The 27089-nt window shown below is 37.8% G+C and overlaps 1 protein-coding gene across 1 annotated transcript in view; it reads left to right on the forward strand.

Moving 5' to 3' along the window:
* Window positions 1–27089, forward strand: part of LOC149167286 (protein ZINC INDUCED FACILITATOR-LIKE 1-like) — a 588984-nt gene that overhangs the window by 103779 nt on the left and 458116 nt on the right. Inside the window, exon 2 of the mRNA XM_089431495.1 lies at window positions 13805–13845. Within this exon, the coding sequence (XP_089287621.1) occupies window positions 13805–13845 (41 nt within the window). The remainder of the gene's footprint in view (window positions 1–13804; window positions 13846–27089) is intronic.

Below are 27089 nucleotides of genomic sequence, written 5' to 3' on the forward strand. Positions count from 1 at the left end.
AGTGGATGCAAAAATAGATGCAAAACTAGACACAAACCTCGATGCAAAAATTGGCACAAAGGGGATGCAAAAAATTATGCAAAAAATGATTTAAGAAATGATGCAAAAGAGGATGCAATAGATGATGCAAAATTTGATGCAAGCGTAGGCGAAAAAAGTGGATGCGATAGAGGATGAAAAAGTTGGTGAAACAAAATTGGGTGCTACACTTGATGCAAAACATGGTGCAAAGGATGACACAAAAGTTGGCATAAAACCTAGCGTAAAACCTGGTGTAAAATTGGGTGCAAAACCTATTACAATCCCTGGTGCTAAACTTGGTGTAAGACTTGAGGAAAAACTGAATGCAAACTTTGCATCAATTTTTGCACCATAGTTGATAAATGGACACAAATAGCACCAAAAATTGGCTCTAGACACAAAAAATGAAGAAAAAAGGGACGTTAATCACAGGGCTTTGTTGTAGTGAAAATAGGCCTACAAGACCTCTTTCACCAACAAAGAAGCAAAGAAAAGACAACGAGGTAAAGATGACTCTTTCCAGGGTTTCTGTCCACACGTGTGAAGATTCCAGAAGTCAACTTATGCAGATTTAACAGTAGTTGAAGAGAGTACAATTAAAGGCCTCATTCAGATATACACCTAGTCCTACAAGGTATCCAAGGAAAGAGAAGAAGGCTCTCCCTATAACGAAGAAAAGAAGACCTAATGTTCTAGGGTTCTCCTAAAAATAAAAGAAGCCTAAGCAGCAGAAGAAGGATGAAGTGTTAAGGAGCAAAGTGTCGGAAGACAAAGGTTCATGTGTCGAAATTTATAGTGCAGAAAGAGGAAGGATTTGACTTGTGCTTAGAGAATCCTATAGTCAAGCTTCTAGGGTTTGGAAGTTGTTCAAATAAGAAGCTTCAATAAGAGAAAACTTACAAAGGTTTTTCCTCTCAAGAGTGGAGAGGTTTTGTCCTTGGCAAAGAGCCAAACTTTGTGTTCTTGTTATTTTGTTTTGGTAGAAGTTTGATGAAGTACACACATATGCACTAATAAGAAGAAGAAGAAACATAAGCTAACAAAAAAGTAAAAAGACTCCACAAATTGTTTTCAAGTAACGAAGAAACATCACAACACTACTTTGCCCTAGATTCTTCAACATCCTCAACCTCCTCAGTGAACTGATGCATTATCATATATTGAGGCTCCCTCTTTCTAGCCCTCTTTTTCCATTCTCCTTCCATAATCTACAAACAACTTTTCCACCTAATTTTCGATCTGGTAGAAGGCCTTGTGAAAAGCCTGCTCATTATCTGTGTGCATGTCATTATCTTCCATTTTCTTTCTCTGTGTTAGATGTTCAATTGCAAGGTTAAAAGAATTGAGTTTTCCTTCACCCTCTTTGAGTTTGGCCCTAGTAATCATCCCCACTCACAATTCACATCAAAGAAGATTGCTCTGATACCAATAATATCTAGGATCTTTCCTTTGGTGATGTTAAACAAAATTTCTTGAAGAGCATGAAAATACCATAAATGCAACATCCATAACAAAGCAACACAAAAAGAAGGAAATATAGACAATGCACCAAGATTTGTTAATGAAGTTCACTCACAATGTGTGAGCTACGTCTCTAGGCCCAACTTCAAAGTGGAGAGGCCTCTATATTATCTTAGCTAAATAATGGCAAGTGCATGGAAAAATACATTGTAATACCTTTGTTATATAAAATTAAATAATTTGTAGTTAGTAATTAATTAAAGGGCATGATCCCATTCAACAAGAGGCACCTAGACTGTATTTAATCCAGGGCCTCCCATAGTGTAATCATCATTCAATTTTATTAATAAAATATATGTATTTGTTGTTTAATTTTGCATTTGTTCGAACCATTTGGTATCAGAGCTAATAGTCCTCGACCTACAACCACATTTTTTGCATTGTTACATGCTATTCTATTGTTGAATTATGCACTCTAGTTCCTCATCGGCCCTCACTGCCATCTATGACACAACCACCACCGTCTCTCCATCACCCGACCTGTCCTCTTCCATCGTACCTCTTCCTCAACCCTCCTGCATATTCCCTGCTTATTTCAAGTTCTCCTCGTCGCTGCTGACCCTACCCTGTCCACTTGTCGATGCCCTGTTCATTGAGCTAACAATGCGCAAATTACCATTCCCTTGCGTCTTCACTTCTACCTCGTGCCCAACAGTCACCACTCACGTCCCGGCCTTCCACACCGCATCACAATTCCATGTCAATCCATCACCGTTCCACACCACAATATTCCACACCGTCGTTAGCCTCACGACAATTCAATTGGACCAATTTCGTTCTGACGTTCCAACATCTGTCGCTGCTACTAATTCATCCAATAGTCCCGTCAGTTGCATCGTCCTCCAAACAACCACAAGTCACGGTTATGTAAACATATAGATATATATATATATATATATATATATATATATATATCTATATATATATATATATATATATATATATATATATATATATATAGATATATATTAAAGTTATTTAATAATTATATATTATTAATATTTAAAAAAAAAAAAATTAGGATCAAGTTAAGAAAAAGAGTTAAGCTGGATAAATATACTCCACCTCAGACCTGATCGATGTCTTCATCAATGTTGATGGCTGATTTCAATAAAAAATTGATAGATCTTGAGGCTAAGGTGACCGGACATGGCGAAAAAATCGAAGCGCTCCAGGACACAACAAAGAGAATAGAGAGTTAGCTCGAGCAGAACAAGAATGAATTTAAAAAGGATCAGGCAAACCTTTCAAGTAAGGTGGATCAAGCAATGGTGATGTTGACCTGTATTTGTGACAGGATGAAGATTACACCTGATCAAATACCCCAGAATAATGAAGCTACTCAACATCTCAATTCTCCAGATTCGTCAAACTCGTTAGACTCACATGAGAAACCCGAGTCTCCAAAGACATCTTCCACACCTAATCAAGAAAATAGTAACACGGATTTTCAAAATAGGCAGCTCTAGAATCCATACACCAATATGTTGTTTTCAAATCAATATCCCTTCTTCGCTCCGTTGATAGCTACATATCAACAAAGAGCAAAACTTGAGCTATCCAAATTTGACGGTAATGAAAAATGCAGCGTTGCTTGGTTCAATAAAGCAAAAGAATATTTCGAGATTTATGGTATTGACAATGATGAGCGAAGCATATAATTGGTATATGTGGTGGAAAAAATTGCTATCAGTTGGAGGAAATTAAAAAATGTGTTCTTTAAAAGGTTCCAAGGTGTCAAGGAAGAAGAGTTCTTCTGAACACTCACCAGATTGCAACAAAAATGATATGTGGACGAATACACTCGAGAATGGGAAACTTTAGCTACATGAGCAACTGGATTATCTAAAACTCATCTCATTCAATCGTACACCATGGGACTTAAACCCCATCTCCAGGTTGAGCTTGAGCTTCATGACATCACTTTTATAGAGGTAGTCAGACAGAAGCCAAAAGTTGCTGAAAAGAAACACGAAAAGATGCAGTGGCTGAAGGTTGAAAGAGTATATTCGAGACGAAAATTTTCCCAAGCCGGGAACACGAATAACACAAAATATGTTCCACCACATCTTCATGAAGGAGAAAAAACTAATTTGGAAATGCAAAGAATGAAAGAAGCTAAGTGCAAATGATGTGACGAAAAATGGGACCCTAAACATAGGTGTGCTAAAGGAAAAGATGCCAAGAACTTGTATAAATGTGAAGCAACTAATGATTCAGGAAGTGATGAATCAGACGTAGAAGAAATCAAAGATTCCCCACAATTTTCTCTAGAACCAGATGATGAAAGCATTATGCAAGTATCATTATCAGCTATGACAGGTATATCACAGCCCCATACATTAAAATTAAAAGGACATATCAAGAAGAACAATGTAATGGTTCTAATCGATGTCGGTAGCACCCACAATTTTTTGGACTCAACCATGGAAAAAAGACTCAACATTTTCACATTTCCCATGTCCAACATGAAGGTTATGGTAGTTGATGGTAAGAAAATTGAAAAGGTAGGGAAATTCCATAAAGTCAAATTGCAGATTCAAGACTATAATCTAGAATATTTGTTCTGCACTGTACCATTTGGAGGAGTGGATGTGGTCTTAGGTATCCAATGGCTACAAACTCTAGGCACTTACTCTGCCAACCATCAAAACAAATTTATAAAATTTAAATGGGAAGGGAAGAAATACAAGTTATATGGGTTCCAACCACCTGAGAACCAAATTGTATCACCATCCCAGATGATGAAAATAATTCAGAAGGGAGCACCAGCTTATGTAGTACATTGTCATCAATTAGAAATGTTAACATCGAATCTAGTCAACGAAGAAGCACCATAAGTCCAAGAGCTAATTCAAAAGCATGAAAAATTATTCCAAGACCTTCCGATGAAGATGCCTCCTAAAAGAGAAATCAAGCATACAATAGAAGTCAAAATAGGATCAAATCCCATCAACATCAAACTGTATAGATATCCACATCATCAAAAAACTGAAATTGAGAGATTAGTCCAAGATCTTTTAAAGTGTAGCATCATCACAAAAAAGTAAAAGTATCTTGGGAAGTAAGTTCTTAATATGAACAGATCATAATATTCTTCAACATCTCCTCCAATAGAAAATGTTATCTATAGAACAACAAAATGGATAGAAAAAATCGCTACCTTTGACATGGATATATTACACAATAAAGGGAAAGATAACGTAGTAGTTGATGCTTTGTTTAGGAAAGACACAGAACCATCGTTACTTGCAGTTTTAGTGGTTGTTACTGAATTACTTAATGAGATTTGAAGTGAATATGAAAAATATCCAAAAACAAGTGTTATAATCAATAATCTTCCTTAGAATTCAGAATTTGAATGGAAGAACAACATTATATGGTACAAAGGAAGAATTTATCTGAATGAAGATTCCAAATTTAAAACCAAGGTTCTCAAAGAGTCGCATGATTCACTGTCAGCCGGACATGTAGGGTTCTTTAAAACCTACTATAACGCACGCCATCATTATTTTGGGAGGGAACGAGTAATGATATTAAAAAATATGTAGCAGAATGCGATAAATGCTAGAGGAATAAAAATGAAAATATTATGACACCCAGACTACTTCATCCCTTAGACATCTCAAATCAGAAATAGGAGGAAATATCAATGGACTTTATTGAAGGTTTACCTGTGTCTGATGGTAAGGATAAAATTCTTGTAGTAGTCAACAGACTCACCAAGTATGCTCACTTTATTGCAATGAGGAAATTATATTTAGCAAAACAAATTGTTGAGATATTTTGCAAAAACATTTACAAATTACATTGATTTCCCAAGGTCAATGTGAATGATAGAGATGCCAAATTTAAGGGTAATTTTTGGAAGGAATTCTTCAAACATATAGGAACTTACCTCAACATGAGTTCAACTTACCATCCTCAAATGGATGGCCAAATAAAGGTTGTCAATAAATGTTTGGAAACCTACTTATGTTGTTATGCCACAAACAAACAAAATAAGTGGGTTCAATGGTTAGATCTCATTGAATGGTGGTACAATTATAGTTACCACACGTCAATGAAAATGACTCCATTTCAAGATCTATATGGTTACGAACCTTCGAAATGGAAGGAGTTTTCTATCATCGAGACGAAGCGTCCAACTGTTAAAAACCAGTTAGAAGAAACCCAAAAAGTCGTCCAAGCTCTAAAAGAAAATCTAAATAATGCAAGGAATCGCATGATGCAGCAAGTTGACCGAAATAGAACCAAGAGAGAATTTGAAGTTGGATATTGTGTATTTGTTAAACTCCAGCCTTACAAGTAGTTGTCCTTAGAACAAAGGGGAAATTTTTTTTGGCACTAAGGTTTTATGGACCCTACCAGATCAACAAAAAGATCATCCAAGTAGAATAAAGTTTAAGCCTTCCCAATAAAAGTCATGTTCAGAATGTTTTCCATGTATCTTGTCTTAAAAAGGCACTTGGTGAACATCAATCCGCACAAACAAGTTGTGATCATGAGCAACCAAAGAATACCTGATCAAGTGGAAGGACTTACCAGAAGAAGAAGCTTCTTGGGAGATAGAAGCATTTCATCAACAACACCCGTCATTACGTATGCTTTGAGGACAAAGCATCTTTTTAAGGGGAAGGCAATGTTATATAAAAATAATTTATAGTTAGTAAGTAATTGAAGGGCATGATCAAAGATCATGCCCATTCACGAAGAGGCACCCAAGCTGTATTTAAGTCAGCGCCTCCCACAATGTAATCATCATTCAAGTTTATTAATAAAATATATGTATTTGTTGTCTAATGTTGCGTTTGTCCACATCAACCTCACATTTGGGAGAGACCTGAAATTTTGATGCTCAGATTCCAATTCCTTCTGCACTAGTAGATTCCTTGCGAAATTTCGTGAAAAACGACTATAAACTTCATATGGTTCTGTCACTTTCACCTCTGGGACCCTTAGGGAATCTTCAAGATACCACAACTATCAGAATATACCAAGAATATTGTTGCAAAATATTCCATAGAATATAGCCTATTCCTCGAAAAACATGCTTGCCTTGCATGGTTCCACTACACATGTGTTGAGTTTTGCTTGGCCCTCCATGGCCCGACCTTCGTATCCTTGCACTGGCTGAATGGAGGTTTACATAATACCTCGCTGACGGACATACCAATGTGGCCCATTGGATGTATTGGTTATTTTTGCTATGTTAAGGCACTGTTGTTAAGGGAGGTCTCGGGGTTAAGCTCACAGGCCTCCTTACTTGGGCATTTTAACATGGTATATATGTTTGTGTTTATAACGTATTGTTGTCGTTTAATTGGATTTAGCAGAGCTGCCAAACTTGGTGGGCTCTGCCCCCCAATTTAGCACATTTGGTTATAATGCTGACTCTTCCAATGACTTTGACCTTAGCCTCATTGGTTGGATTCTGGGTGCCACGTGGCACCATTGGATTGGGCCATGTTTCACCATTGAATTGGTACACCTCATCCTGCCAATAGTGCCTTGACACATCACATGTGCCATGTGTCGACCGTACCGCCACATCGACCTCTGTAGGTCCCACCTACACAATTTTTTTGCATTTTGTGCCAAACTTCATATGAGCATAACTTTGTCATACAAACTTGGATTGAGGTGTAGTTCATGTTGTTGTAATTATCCCAATGAGATGTATGAATTGGTGTCAGTTTTGTTGAGATTTGAGGACTTCAAATTTTGAGCCTTTTTGGATCCTCCGAGATTAGTCACAAGGGGGTTTGGTGGTTACTGTTGGATTCCCAAGGTGTTTTTCTATTTGTGCCAACCTTTGATCCATTGCTTCCAGCCTACAAACATAATGTATGGGGTGGCCATGCATGTGATCCAATGTTGTAAATCCCTCCTTGTTTCCTAATTGTCCAGAAGTGCCTGTCACAGAAGAAATTTCATTTTCCAATAGAGGTTGACTGCTTGCATGTACTCATTCCCTCCACTTCTCGTCTACCCTGTATATGGAATCCAACTTTCCCACTGAGCTCTTACTTCTACATCATAAAGGGAGGTTCTTTATGAGGAGGTCCCCCTTTCTGATCTCAAGACCTCCTCTTGCACATGCATATGCGTCTATTCATGGTTCCTGGTTGCAAACCTAGCAACTCTATTTTGAAGTTGTGAGTTACCTCAACGAGTTTTTTTTCATAGTAGGTTGAACCTCTCCTAGGTCTACCTCTCTCTCGTGGCATGGTGAGGAGTCTTTGAGCCCTTGAGACAAGTCGATAACCATTGTTCTGTGTTTTATAATTTCTATCCCACCGCGAATATTGATACCACTGACTAGTCCACGTAGGAGACACGTAGGAGACAACCACCAGGAAAGTATGCTTTTTCCAATCTAGCCACACACAAAAGGATTTTTCTTATTCTCTTGTCCTGAATAGGTTCTATGTTTGTCACCTATATGCTCCACCTCCCTGAGCCTACTTCTCCCCACCACCGGAAAATAGTTTCCTAGTGGTTTCACCCTCCTGATTTGAGAGCCAAACAATAATTTATCCACCACGGTACAGGCCTTCACCCTCCTCATCCAAATTATTCTCCTTCTTTGGTTACCCATAAGAGCCTATAACATATCTAGTATCCACCCAAAAAAAACATCAATGTTCTCTAAACAAGAATTTCCAATTTCAAACAAACCAACAAAAAATGATACAAAAATATGCCAAGTTATTTTCTAGGGATCAATTACATCAACATCCACGACAATGAACCAAAGAAATGAGTGAGAAATACCTAGAGAGAGCATGAAACTATAACGGGCTTTGATGCTAGGCCACTATGCCCTCGTCCTTTGAACAATTTGTCTCTCCCACAGAGCTTTGCGATTGTAGAACTCTTAGATCTTCGCACAATGGTCCATGAAATCTGTTCTTTCATGGAATGAGAGGCTAACTAACTAAACAATCTTCCAACCCACTTTGAGGCTCACATTCAAATTCTCAATCTTCAAAAAGGATGATGGCCCTTGCAAGCTGTAATTCTCCTCACATATCAGCTGTTTGGATCACTTAACCTCTGCCTGGCTTAGCTCAATCCCATTTCTCACCTTACTCTAGGATATTGCATATACTATCTACAAATTTACCATCATTCCGCAAATAAGTGCCTATCCTTTCCCACAATCCCAACCATTTGAAGCCCACACTTGACGTCGCCTCCAATGAAGAATGTCAGCATTAAATTGTTGCTCCATTGGATTTCATTATCTAGGAAAACACCGTTATCCTCCATACCTACCCTACACCACCTTACATGCTCCTACCATGAATGAGCCTCCCAACTCATGTCCTTTCGAACCCAAGCTAATAATGTTCTCCTCTTTGTCATTAGTCTCAATATTGGGCATAGTTCCAAGGTACAAAAATAACATCAGTAAGGAGCATGTTTCCACGCCTCCCTACCTATTTACCATAATGGGCATTTGCAACCTACCCCTCCCCTCTCTCCTTAGAAACAAAAAAACCAACATTAATTTAATAAAAATAATATAAATACATTTCACACATTAATTATTTTTTTTTTTTTTTACCTATCTTATATTTATATTAAATCTTAAATTTCAATATATATATATATAATATTTTCTTCTACCTATTTTATATTTATATTAAATCTTAAATTTCAAAATAAATATATATGATATTCTAAACTTATTATTTTATCAAAATTATTAATATTTTTAAATAAAAATATATAATTTTAATATAAAAATAATTATTTATTATTATTTAAAAAATTAAATTTAAATTTGATTTCAGGCCACAATCATCGTTATCATAAAAGTGAAAGCCCTATTAACTGTTTCATCATAAAAAAAAATTTAAAGACTTATTAAATTTTTAATCAGATAAAAAAAGCTTTAATCATAAGAAGGCCAAAAAGACATATTAAATCTTCAATCAAATTAAAGTATAATATATAAAATTGTAATTCTCATATGGTCAAAAACCCATTATAAAATTGTAATTCTCATATGGTCAATTGATATAAATTGATAGCAGAATGGAATGGCCCCATTCCACGGTGGAAAGATGCAGCCGAATTGAACATCCCCCAAGAGATTGCGCAACAGTGGCATAGCATAAGGTTGAGGCTTCAGAATGGAGGTTTCTTCAGAACAAGAGATTCGGATTTCCTATCTTGGAACATCCCGAATGAGGCGGAGGATATATCAGTTAAGGGAATTTATCAGCATCCCCTATTTTCCCACAAATCTTCTGGAAAGATGGTTGCCCTACGAAGATGATTCTCTTTTCATGGCTTGCATTTCACAATCGAAACCTTACCTGGGAGAACTTATTGAAGAGGGGATGGAATGGACCTAACATCTGTTCTTTATGCAGAGAGGACGAGGAGTCAAACTTGCATATATTTCTTAAATGCAAGCAGTCATATCTAATTTGGCAGGAATTAGATAGAGTTTATGGCTTTAAGCTGGAAATGCAGGATTCGATCCAGGAATGGTTCATAAAATGCAGTGAGCGCCATATCCTATGGCGTAGAATTTGTATTTTAACCATGTGGTATATTTGGAAATGGCGCAACCACTGCGTCTTCAACAGCTCGAAATTTTCATTTGCAAAAACTTTGGATTCTATCTCTGTTTGTTTGGAATCTCTTCCTCAGAAGAAAATCAAGTACCAAAACAATTTCCCAGACAGGTCATCAACTGTACAGCTTTCTCAGCCGACCGCATACTTCGACGGGGCTGCACAAAAGGGTCAATGTGGCTGTGGTTTCCACATCAAGATAAATGAATCTTCTCATTTTTCTTCATTCTGGCACGGTGGTCATGGCTCCAACAATTTGGCTGAAGCCTTAGCTCTCACAGGACTTTTAAAATTTTGTATTTTCCTAGACATACAGCAGGTGGCTATCTATGGAGATTCGAAGTTATTGGTTGATTCGGTAAACAGGAGAAATACCATTTTGGCGTAGCACCTGACCGGTTGGAGAGACAGGATCAACTACTACTGGAGCCGCATGGTGAATAGCACTATTCAACACATCAGCAGGGACAAAAATTCAACAGCCGATGCACTTTCTAAAATGGGTCTTTCCTCCTCACCTGGATTCTGGCATCTTGAGATAGTTTCGGATGCACTTTCTAAAATGGGTCTTTCCTCCTCACCTGGATTCTGGCATCTTGAGATAGTTTCGGATGAATCCACTTTTCAGATCCAAGATTTTGTTTTACCAGACTTTTAGTGCTCTGTTTTGGAAATTTAGCCACACCAGATGATATTTTCTCTTTATAATCATGTCCTCTCTGTACTAATTACAGAGATTTTGATAGCAGATAGTTTTTATGGCTACTTAGATATTATGTTTCCTCTATAGAACATAGGATTTTTTGAGACTATACGGCCTACAAATGAGAATTCAAACTAGTGAATGTATTTCAGCAAATTTTGGACTTTTATATTCCTCCTCTAATATATTAAGCTTTTTTCTCTCTGAAAAAATGGTCAAGAACCCATTAAATCTTTAATCAAGGAGAGGTGGTCAAGTGCATATTGTACACGTAAGTCGCGACACCTTCGTATCACAACAACATTCAAACAAATGACACGGTGTTTGGCGACGAGTCGAGCTCTAACTCTGGGTGTGGAAAGGTTGTGATGATCGTGGACCTCAATCCCGATCATGGGCTTAATCTCTCCGCCGGAAATCAAGACCCACTTTTCCAATTTGATCAAGATGGCACTACTATTTATTTCATATATATTTATTATTTATTTTACATATTGATTATCTATTTTACAAATGTAAGGCTCAGCGGAATATAGTATATTATCGATATTTGTCGTGTTATTCGTGGAAATTAATTTAAAGCGGAATATAGTATATTATCAATATTTGTCGTGTTATTCATGGAAATTAATTTAAGTAGAACAATTCTATTTTTCTTTCTCATCATTACAGATAAACTTAATTAAATAATAATAATAATTTATTTTTAACAAATGCATATTAAAAACATATATATTTTTATAATTTTATAGAAAAATATTTTTTATTAGATTTATATATATTTTTATTAAAACTATTTTTTATAAATATATTTTATTGTTTAATATATTAAAATATATTTATAAAAAATGTCAATATTTGATTATGATATATAAAAATATTTGTATAGAAAATTTTAGGAAAATGACATTGGAATTTTTCAGGTTGAGGCATTTTAAACTACTTAGTGTGGTTTATCACGAGGACTTTACAAACATTGGATCATATAAGATTGCACTCATAAATATAAAAATATAATAAATAATATAAAAAAAACCTACAATAAAGTGGAGCTCAATTGCTTTGAATCCAGTTTAGTCCTCCATAAGCTTAAGTTCAAATTTAGTGCAGAGAGGTTGAGGATAAAAACACTTTGGAAAAATTAAAACTATCTTAGAGAGCTCCCAATTGCTTTGAGCCAAATTTAGTCCTCTCTGAACTTAAATTCAAATTTAATTCAAACTTAGTGAAAATAACTTGAAAATAGAAACTACTTTGAAGAAATTAAAACTATCCTAAAGACCTCCAACTTTAAAACCTAAAGTCAACAAAATCATTAAGAAATAATTTAGGTTTGGCTTATGATTAAGTTACGAATTTGGAAAAAAATTTATCCAAATGAATAAGATCGAGTGCATGGTTCAACGGCGGGGCTGACGGCTGACTCGCTCGCCGCCCAGGTTCGATCCACTATTTGTGTTGCTGCTCTGCAGCTATATGTGTATTTGATGGATGTGATTGATGTTACATGAATATATGTAAATATTTGTACAGATGGCCTAATATATTGATTCTGCAAGGGGACTGGCCCCTCTTTTTAAATTTTTTTTTTTTTTTTTTAAATCACACCTAAATTGTAAAATAAGAGAGAATCTTGTAATAAAATTATACTTTTACTAAATTTTAGTTATATAATTTTAATAACTAAAATCTGGAAAAAAAATGCCACATAGTGACCAAAGTCAGATGACTGTCCAAATTACACGGTTCCATTATATTTATTTAAATAAATATTATTTTATTAAACATTATATCTATTTTATCTCCGTTTTCCAAAGCACAGTGAAAATAGCTCTCCGTATAGTTTCCTTTGTTTGCATTAAAAACTAGGAAGCCATCGACAACACTGTCATTTTTAAAGGTCGATGGGCAGCCCCACGCGATTTTTGTGTGGATGCATTAAAAACTAGGAAGCCATCGACAACACTGTCATTTTTAAAGGTCGATGGGCAGCCCCACGCGATTTTTGTGTGGAGATGGTGAAAGGCGTCCGCAATTCTGAGTGAAGCATCTCGTTCCATTAACATGCATGAAGCTCTACATATCTAGAATCCACATATAATTGTAAATATCCTGCCGACTTTCCTTTAATCTTCAGGCTACACAAAATTATACAAGGGGAGCTCGACGGTTCTATTTGAGAACTGCCACATTACAACGTCATTGAAACTATATATACTGCTGCGCAGCGTTACAAATTGAGACTTTCTTTAATGGGGTGCGTGGCAGCCGACTGCCCCAACCATGATCCATGCACTCGTGTGCAACGCTGGCTGTGAGTTCCATTAAATGTTTAAGATTCACACCGAGATTTAAACATTCAGACAGCGAAATCTCGGTACGTGCGTTGATAAAATTTACTATTTAAGGCCTTTAGTCTGATCCTGAATATTTACCAATCGAACTTTCCGGGTACTCCAGCTATTCGTGTCAGGCTCTTCGATTAGATCCTCTGAACTTCAAATCTCATTGAAATTTTTACCTTAATGGAAGGCCCGTTAACCGACCTTCGCTTTAATCAAGGGAGTCTCTAGGAATCGTGACTAGATGTTTGCGTGGAAACCACGTAACGCGAGCAAGCATATTTATATCGTTATTATTTTAATGTATCCGATAATAGCTGTTTTTATTTGTTTATTTAGTTAAATTTGTTTATGATACATTACTATCTTACACATCCCCCAGTGTATTTATGGAAGAAGATTATTATCGGTCCTGATCAGCGCACCTTTTACGATAATAATAAATATGAGACTGAGGTTCCAAAAAAAATTATTTTTTTGAGTGATGTGAACAGTGAATAAATGCTGAACTTTCGTTCAGTGTGAGTATGATATGAGTAAATGAAAGAAAGAAATTATTTTAACGAGTACAGGCTAAATTGGACATGACATTGACATTTGTGTCATTTTGTTTTGTGTTCCAGCTCTTCCGATATCTTCTCTGTTTCCGTTTGTCTATTTCATGGTAAGCTATTTGGTTTAATGCAAAATATTTTTCCCATTGGCCAATTTCATAGAAAGTTCTTTGGTTCAACGCAAAATATTAATCAATTAAGGATCCATTTTTTTTTCTATTTACATGAAAGAGAATGATTATTTGTCTAGAATCGTATTAGGGATCCATTTTCTATTTAAATGAGAGGAAACGATTGTTGGACCAGAATCGTATATAAACAAAGGATTATTTGACTAGAATTTTATTTAAACAAAGTCAGTTTTAAATTTATTGTTGTAAGTACATTTGTTCATGTGATATCATTTTATTTTCAAAATAGAAATGCAGAAAACCAATGATTTACTTATGACACGGTGGTTGATTAGAGTAGTTCATGCAAAACTAGTTACAATTAATTCCATAGAAAATGTTATCTTTACAAATGCTACTATTACAAATGTTGCTAGCTGATGTAGATGTGCGAGCAAATACGTAGTTCACATAAACGAATAATGTTTGGTTTGATTTGGAAAGTCTGAATTAAGTACCGGGCTGTTTCATAGCTGTTGTATAAACTGTTGTATTGGGAAATCATCAAATGGCTGTTTTTGTTTTGGTGTGCACGGGATGTATTGCATGTCCTATACACACCAGAATGTTCTGCCAAATACAAGTTTCGATCGTAACATAATGGTCAAAACCTTCAAGGCTTAAGGCCTTCCTATAATTGCTGTGATTTGCTGTGGGCCGTGGAATCGCAGAAACCAAAAGTGCTATCTTGTTTCTCCTCTTGGGCTTCTGCCATATAAGCCCACATAAGTTGCTTATATACCACGAAGGCCAATTCAAACAGAATGGAAATACAGAGCCTTCATGCTCGAGACTTTGACCATGGAAGAAGTCATTCCATATAAATTTCCTGATTAATTTCTTATATTCTCTGAAGTGAATTCTGTTAATCACTGGAATAAAGATTGGTGTCATTACAATACTTGGAGCTATATTTCTTATTATGTCGCCATAGTCCAGCAAACCAAACACTAATGGCAGCATGGCATAATTACAATACTTGGTGCTATATTTCTTATTATGTCGATATAGTCCAGCAAACCAAATACTGATGGCAGCATGGCTTGAGAATGGAACTTGAGACTTGCAGTAGACAATTTAATTGTCTTTGGTGTTTCACCACATGTTCAAGCCCTCCTACAACTATTATGCATAATGGGTTTTCAGCAATGAGAATAAGCCTTTATAGTCACACTTAGCAAAATAACTCTTCTATTGCAGCTAAATATTTATCCTATTTCACAAAAGATATGTATGTTTTGATGGAAACCCCCAAAATCTCTGAATGTTTTTATTTTCCCATCTTAATCTTATGGAGAAAGTCTGTTCTGTGCAACATTTAACTGCAGCATTCCACTAGGCCATGCTTGAAAACAATGTGTAAATGGAATAATCAATTTGAGGATAATTTCATGATAATCAGCCCATAGAATTTTTTGTACGAGAGTCATTGCATGTCCCGAGTTTGACAATGCAGCTTCAATTTTTCTGTCACCTCCCTGCATTGTTATAGCATCTATCAGATTCATCCCCAAGCAACAAATACTGAATAATATCCCAGCCAGAACTCTTCCTTAAAAGGCATGTTCTTTTTCAAGTGCAAAAGTTCAGAAAATTCAGAAAACCAAAAGATATATACAATATTCAAATTTTGATGAAAAAGTTATGGACAATTATATTGCCAGACAAGCTGATCATTATCGCATCAAAAAAAGACATATACTTACAATCAGGTGAAACTTTAAACATACATCATTGTTTAAATAGGCTGAAGGCCTTGAATCTGTTTTGAAAGAGTTTGCTTAATTTATATGCACTCACTTGTTCGACCCCACAGTAACTAATGTTGGCTTTAATAGACTGAAACAAACACACATATAAATAGACAGGAAGAATAAGAAGCAAGAAACACAGGGAAGCATAACCCCCGAACCGGAAATTCATTAGATTATAGCATCCCCATATTACATTTAGTGTACAACTCACCTCTTATATAACTATGGGCGATGGTAACAGTTATGTCAAACTCGTTATTCCATTTTAAACAACCACATAACTGTTTATCCCTATGGTTCATCTCTAACTAACTTCATTTCTCCGATCACAAGTAAGAGTTACTCCAACAACTAACCTTCCGATAGTATACATAGCTCACGTAGGGTAGGGAAAATAACCATAGAAACCTAAATAAAGTATCTATGCATTCAGAATATGCACTACATCATAAACATCAGGGCACAACCCTAATTAGAGTATAAATCACATGACTGGTATACAATGGTTCTTGGGATTGCATTTGCAACCCTTGAATTTTCAAGTGAACCGATATGAGGATACAACCAATACTACATACAAACCTAAATAAAGTATCTATGCATTCAGAATATGCACTACATCATAAACATCAGGGCACAACCCTAATTAGAGTATACATCACATGACTGGTATACAATGGTTCTTGGGATTGCAAGCAACCCTTGAATTTTCGAGTGAACCGATATGAGGATACAACCGATACTACATGAGAAACATGCGTGTGTTTATAGAAGTAGGGAGTTGTATTGATAAAAAAATTAAGACATAAGGCCTTGACTATACCTGTAAGGCATTCGATTATGAAATGGAGAAACTTTAATTCTGATATGGTAGTTTCTTGATGCAGCCCCCTCTAAAAATTTACAAAAAGAGACTTATAACCTAGTGTATTCCAACAACCGTATCTATAAGAGAACTTGTGTACAAACTGAACCTCTAGCTTCTTACAAGCAACAAATGCAAGATTACAAAATTTTGAAGAATTATTGGCTACTAGCCTCACCATTGGGATGGCAGCATGCTTTTTTCGAGGGTTGCCTCTTCATGCCACCAATGCCTGCCTTTCCCTGGTGCAAGATTATCTCTGACTTCCTTGATTTCTCTCACTTACTCTGTCAAATGATATGATCAGCTGATGTAACAGGTCCATAAAGTCCTCATTCATCAAACTTTGGTCTCCACTTCTGGGATTCAGTCAGCTTGCTGATTATTATGTGCATTAAGCCAATTGATTTTCTTTATAATTTCTCCACACATTTGGTGCATTGTTCCAAGTTTGTGTGTTTGTGTGGGGTTACAGAAATAGGGAGCTGTATCGAAAAAATATCTAAGACACAAGACCTCAACTATACCTGTAAGGCCTTCGGTTCTGAAATGGAGGGGCTTTGCATCTGATATGGCAATTTCTTAATATGGCCCCTCTCCAAGAATTTAAAAAAGAGAATAATAACCTACTGTATTCCAACCACCATACCTATATGAGTGCTTGTATATAAACTGAAACTCACTTCGAACAGAACAACAAGGGGAAGATTTTAAAATTTTGAAGAACTATTGGCTACTAGCCTCATCATTGGGATGTCAAGCATGTTTTGTCAGAGGATTGCCTCTTCATGCCACCAGCGCTTGGACTTCCATAGTCTAAGATGGATTCTCTCTAACCGTGTTGATTTCCATCACTTGCTCTCCCAATGATTTGATCAGCTGGTGTAACACCAGAATAGAGTCCTCAATTGTGTAGTCTTTTGCCTCCACTTTTGGGATTTGTTCATCTTCTTGATTATTATGTGCATTGAGCCGATTGAGTTTCTCTATCTATTGTCCATGCATTTTGTCCATTGGTCTATTGATTTTCTTAATTGTTTCCTCTAACTCTTCTAGATCAGTGAACCCCTCATCACATTCTTGAGTCTTTATGTGTACCTCTCCAACTTCCACAACTATAATTGGTTGATAACAACAATTGCAGTTCATTGTGGAGAACCCAAGGGTTTTGCTAGTGAGCTATTAGTGAGAAGTGTTTGAAATTTTACCCACTAGTAAGTTTCCATTTGAGGAATGGTACCTTTAACACTGAGAGCGAGGGTTAGGTAAATTCATTAAATGCAATTGATCCTTAACTCAACCTTTCTACTCGGTTTGAGTTGGGGGGGGGGAGATGTAATCCAATAACTTGTAGCAGGGGAATGGTGATGCAATTCTCACGCCCAAGTATTGACATGACATGACCAATATGTTCCAATGCTTCTAGATATTTAGCTTCATCACCATTTATTGGTTATTTGTGATCCATCCCCACTAACTTTTTGTAGGTCTTGTTACTCACCCCTTTGTGGGTGATATCCCTAGGAGAAATTTTTTCTCCAAGATGGTCCTCAGCTAGTAGCCAACAACCCTTTGCGGCCGCCAAATTGCTTGTTGTGCCATTTCTCTGCCACCTCAGCCATCCATGTGGTCCCTCACCCATCTGTCATGATCGTATGTTTGAAGGTAGGCCTTGTCATTTGGTAATTGAGTATTGTAGTTTGCTTATCATGGATACTTCTAGGCATGGATTAATGGGGGGATTTGACGGAAAGAGTGAGCTAGGTTTGTGCTCTTGTCTCCCAGACCTCTTTTGGATGTTAACCTTGGACCCTAGTCCAGTGGTATCTCTTTTACTAACCTTTGGGCTTTAGGGATGGTACTACATGGGAAACCTTGATTTTGGTTGCGTGGTCCCACTCCATCATCCACATATATCACTCCCCTTCCACTCATTATAACCCTATTCATCATTTCTCCTACTTGGGTCCACATCCTTCCACTGGGTCCACATAGGGTTAGCCTTCCCCCTCCCCTTGCCCACACCTTGGGTCGGGCTTGGAATGATGCTCCGGAGGTTGATGCAGCTAAAAAGAAAAGTAAAAGCATAATTGGCCACATTCAACAAGAAGATGTACCACAAAATGCAAAAGATGGTTGGGACAAACATATTTAGCACGTGGGCAAAATTTGATACATGAGCTCTACCCCATCATCATGGCCATCACCCGGGTTCCTACAGGCCCTAGATGAGCCTCCTTTATCATTCAGGAACCCATGATTGTCCCAACCCCTGGTAGGCAATGAACCTCCCTACCTTAAGGGGAGTATCCATTTCTATATCTTACATATCATGCTTTTATCCCTCGAACCTCGAGCAGTTAATTAAAGAAAATTCATAAAAGGCAAAAGGCATATAAAGAAGGGTGGAAAAATCAAGGTCGGAGCACCTCATGTACCACAATTATTCCTTCCTATACATTATATACCCAAGTGTGGGCTTCCCTTTTATTAGCTACCCTTGTACCCTAGCATGTGGCCTAGGGCTACCCCTTTCATTCCCTACTCCATTCATCTATTTATCACATTCCACCACCTTTTAAAGGATGTACCTTGGACATAATATCTCCTTTAAAAGTAGAAACCACCTAATAGGATAATTGGTTAACCCCATTTGGACCTTAGAGACATTAGCACATGCCAAATCCCACTATGGAAGGGCATGCCATTATGAAGTGCCTACCTGTTGTCCATGGTTTTTAAGCTCTTTAATTCGATTTCCTTTGATGATTTGTTGTACTAGAAGGCTAGGGGATGCATTGGATTTTATGTAGGATTGCAGATGGTCTCCATTTTGAGTTTGGTCTCCGTATACAGGGTCCTAACCCTCTAGAGGGCTACATTGGTACATGTAGGTTGTGTGTTGAGAGCCATGGGCCTCTACAATAGTAGACACCACTCCATGGATCCCTAGAGATGTTCAAGGATTGCTCGAGATTCACCTATTGGACGAGGAAGATGCACCTGGTTCACCATGCCCAATCGACCCCACATTTGTACCATGCACTTGGAAGATGACCCAGGACTTGTATGTTGATGTGGCATCTCTTACACCATCATCTGAGCCCTGACAAATAGTCTACATGCATCTTCAACCTACTTGGAGACCCATGAGGTTATTTGTGTGCCCTCACACCCATTGAGAGCACCACATGTTTATTATTTGGAGAACAAGGGACCAACCCCTTGTCCACTACTTTTGGGAGTTCTATTCATCATTATGGCACTTATTTACTTCATCAGGTATCTTAGAAGGCCCAACGACATGTATTATTGATCATTTGACCTCTTAAGAGGCTTATTCTTTTGTTTATGAGCTAGTTTGGTTGGCTTGTCACCAAAAGTTAGTTATTTTGCATGTTGCTTTATTTAAGGGGATAATGTAGGCCTAATTAGCTAAATCGAGCTCATTAGAAGTGACGAGGATTCATTTTAGCATCATCATTTGATTTTGACTTGTATCTCTCTAGAGATTTTCGCTATTCCTTCTTAGTGGACGAAATTTTGGAGCATGGAATGAATTTTGATGTTTGGATTATCTCTTCCTGTCTTGGAGCTTCTTGATTGGAAATTTGATGATGGTTGGATATATTTTCTTACATGTAAGTACACAATTTAATGCTATTCCTTTTTTCACTTTGTCACATGCATTGATAATGGGATTTGCGCTACACTAGGGCTAATTGTTACATGCATTATTGTGAAATTGTGGAATTATTGTTTCTAGATAGCATCTCTCTATGAATGGGCCATGTATGTTGAACGAATTTTGCCTAGGGATGATTCTATGGTTGAATTCATCTTGATAAGCCATCTTGTCTTGCAAAACGAAGTATAAAGCATTAAGGTCACTCTATTTTGCCCTAACACTAAGCGAAGTAGTCCTTGAAGCCTCCTTGACCTAGAAACGAAGTCCATTCTCATTATTCTTCTTGACTCTAGTCTCCCCAAAGGATTAGGCACTGGTCTACCATAAGGTGATCATTTTAAGAACCATTTTTCTTCACCTTTCTTCTTTATTCTAGGTCTAGCCACATTAGGCCTCCTAGGGCATCCGTTTCCCAACGAACCACCCATATAAAAACTTCAATCTCTTAGCCTCTTTTGCGTTGGTGTGTCTCCTAGGTCCCCTCCAAATTTGAGGAGAATCTGATAGTGGGATTGTGAGATATCCCAAGCCCTAGCCTTGAGACTAATTTTTGCTCTAAGTTTCCTTAGGCTAGTACCTCATAGGGATCATTTTATCACCTCTAAGTGAAAATATTTTCTTCGATCCCCTTCTTCTCCTTGGTTAGGTTGAGTTCATCATTGGTTGCTAAACACTCTCCTCTTGACCAATCCTAGGTCCACTTGGTCCCATATCTTATCAAAGTCAACTCTTCAAAAACCACTGGGGAAACCAAGTAAGGATTTTAGGGTTTAGGAAACTCCTTTACAAGTCACATTACCTAAGACAAGCACTCAAATCCCTACCCTCCTATCCTAAATAACCTTCCACCTTGCTTAAGAAGCAAGCAAGTCCCACTCTTGAGTCTCTCTTAGGAAAGGGTCATCGAGATCACTTCACATCCATCGTAGTTGATCTATCTTTCATAAATGATTCTCTATATCTTTGGTCTCCTCCCATCGATGAAAATTCGTAAAGAGTAGGAAGCTTTGGTTGTGGTGACAGTGGGCTTTAGCTTCATTGTTGCTCTTAACCTAGCAAGTGCCCCTCTAGGCTCCCCTGCTAGTTTGAGTGGTAACATTTTGGCATCATTGCTGGGGACACGAAACATGTTTTTTGTCCCCCATATGACATATTGACATAACATTACTGGCGACTCCATTGAAAGAACGAAGCCCTAGTTCTTCATTGAACTTTAAGGTCGATGCTTGTAGGGCGAAGCAAGCATTTTTCTAGGCATCTTTAAATTCACCTTGGTGACTCCTATATATTTTTCATGTATATCTCAAATAGGTTGTCTTTCTTTGATAAATTTCCCGCTTTGGACATTGGTAGCATCCCTGGGCACCCTAATCATGTCACAGGAAGGATGGTACGTGGGGTTCCCGTGTTTGATGGTGATCCACTCTCCTTACTTGACCGCGTAGAAAGATTTAATGCACATGCTTCAAGAGAGGAGGTTTCTCACCAAGATGTCCTTATGTTGTTTTTCATGGGATATCTCAGTGGTCATAACTCATGGCTGCATGATCATGAAACAAAGAGCATCTCATCTATTGAGGAGTTAATTGATGGATTTCTTGGACATTTTTAAGTATGCCCCACATTAAGCATCCAAGAGGGAGCCTTCATTGACCATCATCAAGAAATTGAGAATCTAAGTAATGAGTAGGAAGATGAGTCCTCCTCTAGTCCACATGACGGAAATGATGATTTTGAGAACACGTGTTGGGAAAGATAAAGTTGAGACCAACCTTACCTTTCTCGAGGATATTACTCCTGATGACTCTCCTTTTGAGAACCTTGAGGAAGGTGATCCCATTTGCCCCTTAGAAGATGAAATTGGAGATTAATTCCATATTGAAAAGGACAAATGGGAAATCATTGGCCCTAAATTTGATTGTTCTCCCATTTATGACATCGACAAGGAAGATGAGGTCGAGAGTGGTCCCCCCTTTCTCTGAGACATTATTTATGATGACATATCAATCGGTACCCACGGGAAGGAGAATTATTATTTTCTCTTACATGAAGAGGGACAGTTGGAAGTCATTGATTCTCCTTTTAGGGAAGACCCAATCTTTGATGCTAATAATGAGGAAATCGATAAGGCTCCTACCTATCCTCCTTATGATTCTATGTTCAAATCACTTGAAGAAGAAAGACTCGCTGAATATGACAGTTGACCCCTCCCTGCCTTTTCCTCTTGTTCATCATCTTGATTCTTCCTCAAGTGATTCCCTCACCCCTTGTCATATGAGCCCCAGTGACCAAGAGACCTTTCCCCCTTTCAAGTATAGTGTCAAGGACGAGCCCCTCATTAACTACACTTTATCCCCTTGGACACACCCTCAAGGTTTGATCACTACATAACATCCCCTCTCCAATGTAACCATCACCTTGAGAAACCTATTTATTGCACCCCTTCCTTCCCTCACACTTCATTCCCCTCTCATCACGACCTGTGGCATCTACATAGCATGATATTATAAACAATTATTGTGATAAGGGGTTGTTGAGAGTGATCTTTCATTCCACCATTGCATACTTAGAGGGAAATCTCTGCACCTCTAGATTGGCTTATTCTCCTTCTCCTAGGGCTTCCTTTTACCTCAAATGGAGATCCTATTTTCCCACCTCCCACCCGCTTCATCCTCCATACAAAAGTATCCGCATTCGCTTTGGGATTTGCTACATGAGTAGTCATACTGGCAGGCATATGTATATTGATATGATGATATGTTGGTTGCATTGGCTTCATGATTACACTTAGCATTAGCATTATTATATGCGTTTTAGGGTAGGATGCATTGCATGCTGATTTTGGTATTAGAACTAATGTCGTATGATATTTCTCATGATAGATTAGCTGCATTTAGATTTAAAAGGTTGCACTTGAAAGTTTATTTTTTTGAGTCGATTTTATGGGTCTAATCCAAGGATGTGCGATCATGAGATGTCGCGAAAGCAAGTTGCCCCATGTTTTTCATCTATTATATGTGCAGGTAACATGTCAATGGTAACCAAGAGATTGTTGGAATTCTCGTGACCTCCCGTTCGAGTAGCTTTGTCTACTTTTTTGAGAGAACACGTCCTAGTTGGAGCCAGATGTCACCCACCATTTTGTGGGTAATATCCCTAGGAGATTTTTTTCTCTAAGATGGTCCTTAGTTGGCAGCCACCAACTATCTTCCACTTGAGCCAGCCATGTGGTCCCTCACCCATCTATCATGATCGTATGTTTGAAGGTGGGTCTCTTGAACCTAAAGGTAGGCCTTGTTATTTGGTAATTGAGTATTGTAGTTTACTTATCATGGATACTTCTGGGTATGGATTAATGGGGGGTTTCGATGGAAAGAGTGGGCTAGGTCTGTTCTCTTGTTCCTCATACCTCTTTTGGATGTTAACCTTGGACCCTAGTCCCGTGGGATATCTTTTATTAACTTTTGGGCTTTAGGGATGGTACTACATGGGAAACCCTGATTTTGGTTACGTGGTTTTGGTCCCTCATCCACATATATCACTCCCCTTCCACTCATTATAACCTGATTCATCATTTCTCCCACTTGCGTACACATCCCTCCACTGGGTCCACATAGGGTTAGCGTTCTTCCACCCCATGCCCACAACTTGGGTTGGGCTTGGAATGATGCTCCGGAGGTTGATGCAACTGAAAATAAAAGTAAAAGCATAATTGGCCACATTCAACAGGAAGATGTACCACAAAATGCAAAAGATGGTCGGGACAAACACATTTAACACGTGGGAAAAAGGCAATACATGAGCTCTACCTCATCATCATCGACATCACCTTGGTTCCTACATGCCCTAGATGAGCCTCCTTTATCATTCAGGAACCCATGATTGCCCCAACCCTTCGTAAGAAATGAACCACCCTATCTTAAAGGGGGTATCCACAGCTATATCCTATACATCATGCTTTTATCCCTCGAGCCGTGAACAGTTAATTAAAGAAAAATCATAAAAAGAAAAAGTCATATAAAGAAGGGTGGAAATCAAGGCTGGGGAACCTCATTTTCCACAATTAGTCCCTCCTATACATTATATATCCAAGTGTGGGCTTCCCTTTTATTAGCTACCCTTGTACCCCAGCATGTGGCCCAGGGCTGCCCCTTTCATTCCCTACTCCATTCAGCTCTTTATCACATGCAACCACCCTTTAAAGGATGTACCTTGGACATACTATCCCCTTTAAAAGTAGAAACCACCTAATAGGATACTTGGTTAACCCCATTTGAAGCTTAGAGACATTAGAACATGCCAAAGCCCACTATGGAAGGGCATGCCATTATGAAGTGCCCACCTGTTGTCCATGGTTTGTAAGCTCTTTAATTTGATTTCTTTTAATGACTTGTTGTATTGGAAGGCTAGGGGATATATTGGATCTTATTCAGGATTGTGGATGGTCTCCATTTTGGGTTTGGTCTCCCCATACGGGGTCCTAACCCTCCAAAGGGCTACATTGGCACATGTAGGGTGTGTGTTGAGAGCCATGGGCCTCCACAGCAGTAGACAACACTCCATGGATCCCCAGATATGTTCAAAGATTGCTCGAGATTCACCTATTGGACGAGGAAGATGCACCTCGTTCACCATGCCCAGTGGGACCCACAGTTGTACCATGCACTTGGAAGATGACCCAAGGCTTGGATGTTGATGTGGCATCACTTACATCATCATCTAAGCCCTTACAATTAGTCGACAAGCATCTTTGACGTACTTGGAGACCCATGAGGTTACTTGTGTGCCCTCACACCCATTGGAAGCACCACAAGTTTATCATTTGGAGAACAAGGGACCAACCCCTTGTCCACTGCTTTTGGGAGTCCTATTCATCATTATGACACTTATGTACTTCATCAAGCTTCTTAGAAGTCCCAACAACATGTATTATTGATCATTCGACCTCTTAAGAGGCTTATTGTTTTGTTTATGAGTTAGTTTGGTGGGCTTGTCACCAAAAGTTAGTTATTTTGCACATTATTTTTTTTAGGGGCTAATGTAGGCCTAATTATCTAAATCGAGCTCATTAGAAGTGTATAAATAGAAGTGATGAGGCTTCATGTTAGCATCATCACTTGGTTTGGATTTGAATCTCTCTAGAGATTTTCACTATTCCTTCTTGGTGGACGAAATTTTGGAGCGTGGAATGAATTTTGATGTTTGGATTATCTCTTCTTATCTTGGAGCTTCTTGATTGGAAATTTGTTGATGGTTGGATATATTTTCTTACATGTAAGTACAAAATTTAATGCTATTCTTTCTTTTACTTTGTCACATGCATTGATAATGAGATTTTCGCTATACTAGGGGTAATTGTTGCATGCATTATTGCGAAATTGTGGAATTATTGTTTCTAGATAGCATCTCTCTATGAATGGGCCATGTATATTGAACGAATTTTCCTAGGGATAATTCTATGGTTGAATTCATCTTGATAAAGCCATTTCATCTTGCAAAACAAAGTATAAATCTTTAGGGTCTCTCTTGTTTGCCCTAATGCTAAGCGAAGTAGTCCTTGAAGCCTCCTTGACCTAAAACGAAGTCCTTTCTCATTATTCTTCTTGACTCCAGTCTCCGCAAAGGATTAGACACTGGTCTACCATAAGGTGATCATTTTAAGAACCATTTTTATTCACCTTTATTTATTTTAGATCTAGCCACATTAGGCCTCCTAGGGCATCACTTTCTTGAAAAACCACCCATAAAAAAACTTCAATCTCTTGGCCTCTTCTGCTTTGGTGTGTCTCCTAGGTCCCCTCCAAATTTGAGGAGATTCCAATAGTGGGATTGTGAGATATCCCAAGCCTTAGTCTTGAGACCGATTTTTGCTCTAGGTTTCCTTAGAATAGTACCTCATAGGGATCATTTTAGCACCTCTAAGTGAAATCTTTTCTTTGATCCCCTTCTTCTCCCCATTTAGGTCAAGCTCATCATTGGTTTCTAAACTCCCTCCTCTTGACCTAACTTGGGTCCACTTGGTCCTTTATGGTCCCATATCTTATCAAAGTCAACTCTTCAAAAGCCACTTGGGAAACCAAGTTCCAAAAGGATTTTAGGATTTAGGAAGCTCCTTTACAAGTCACATTCCCTAAGCCAAGCCCTGAAATCCCTATTCCCCAATCCTAAAGAACCTTGCACCTTGCTTAAGAAGCAAACAAGTCCCATTCTTGAGTCTCTCCTAGGAAAGGGTCATTGATATTACTTCACATCCATCTTAGTTGATCTATCCTTCATAAGTGATTCTCTATATATTGGGTCTTTTTCCATCAATGAAAGTCTGTAAAGAGTAGGAAGCTTTAGCTATGGTGACAGTGGGCTTTAGCTTCATTGTTGCTCTTGACCTAGCAAGTGCCCTCTAGGACCCTCTGCGAGTTTGAGCAGTAACAGGTCCTTGAAATGTTTGATAGTCTTTTTTAATTAATCGAATACATGCCAATTAATGTTGTTTTTTGTTAGTTAATGGAATTTTATGTTAGTCAGTTGCACTTTCTGTTTGCTAGTGAAAAAGTTTCATTATCTCACGTGAGAAAGAAATAAAGCAAAACTAGTAGTTTTTGTTATAAAAATGCTCTTATAAATTAGAGTAGGGATGTCTAGGTTAATTCTTGTATGCGACTCTATGAGATATCTCTTGGTGGCCAACTTAGTCACATAACACGAGGATATAGGACACGTAAATACGAGCATTCAAATTTAGACACGGTGAACCTAGAAACATGACACAGGGGAACACGTGAATCATGATGATATCTATTTAGTCATTTAGTAATTTAGTATTTACAATTTTACAAGTTTAGAACTAGTTAGTTTATTAATTTACTACATCAATGATGTT

This window comes from Pinus tabuliformis, chromosome 5_1 (assembly GCF_031772625.1).
Source record: "Pinus tabuliformis cultivar Carrire ecotype Pingquan chromosome 5_1, CPIR1, whole genome shotgun sequence".
Taxonomy (NCBI): domain Eukaryota; kingdom Viridiplantae; phylum Streptophyta; class Pinopsida; order Pinales; family Pinaceae; genus Pinus; species Pinus tabuliformis.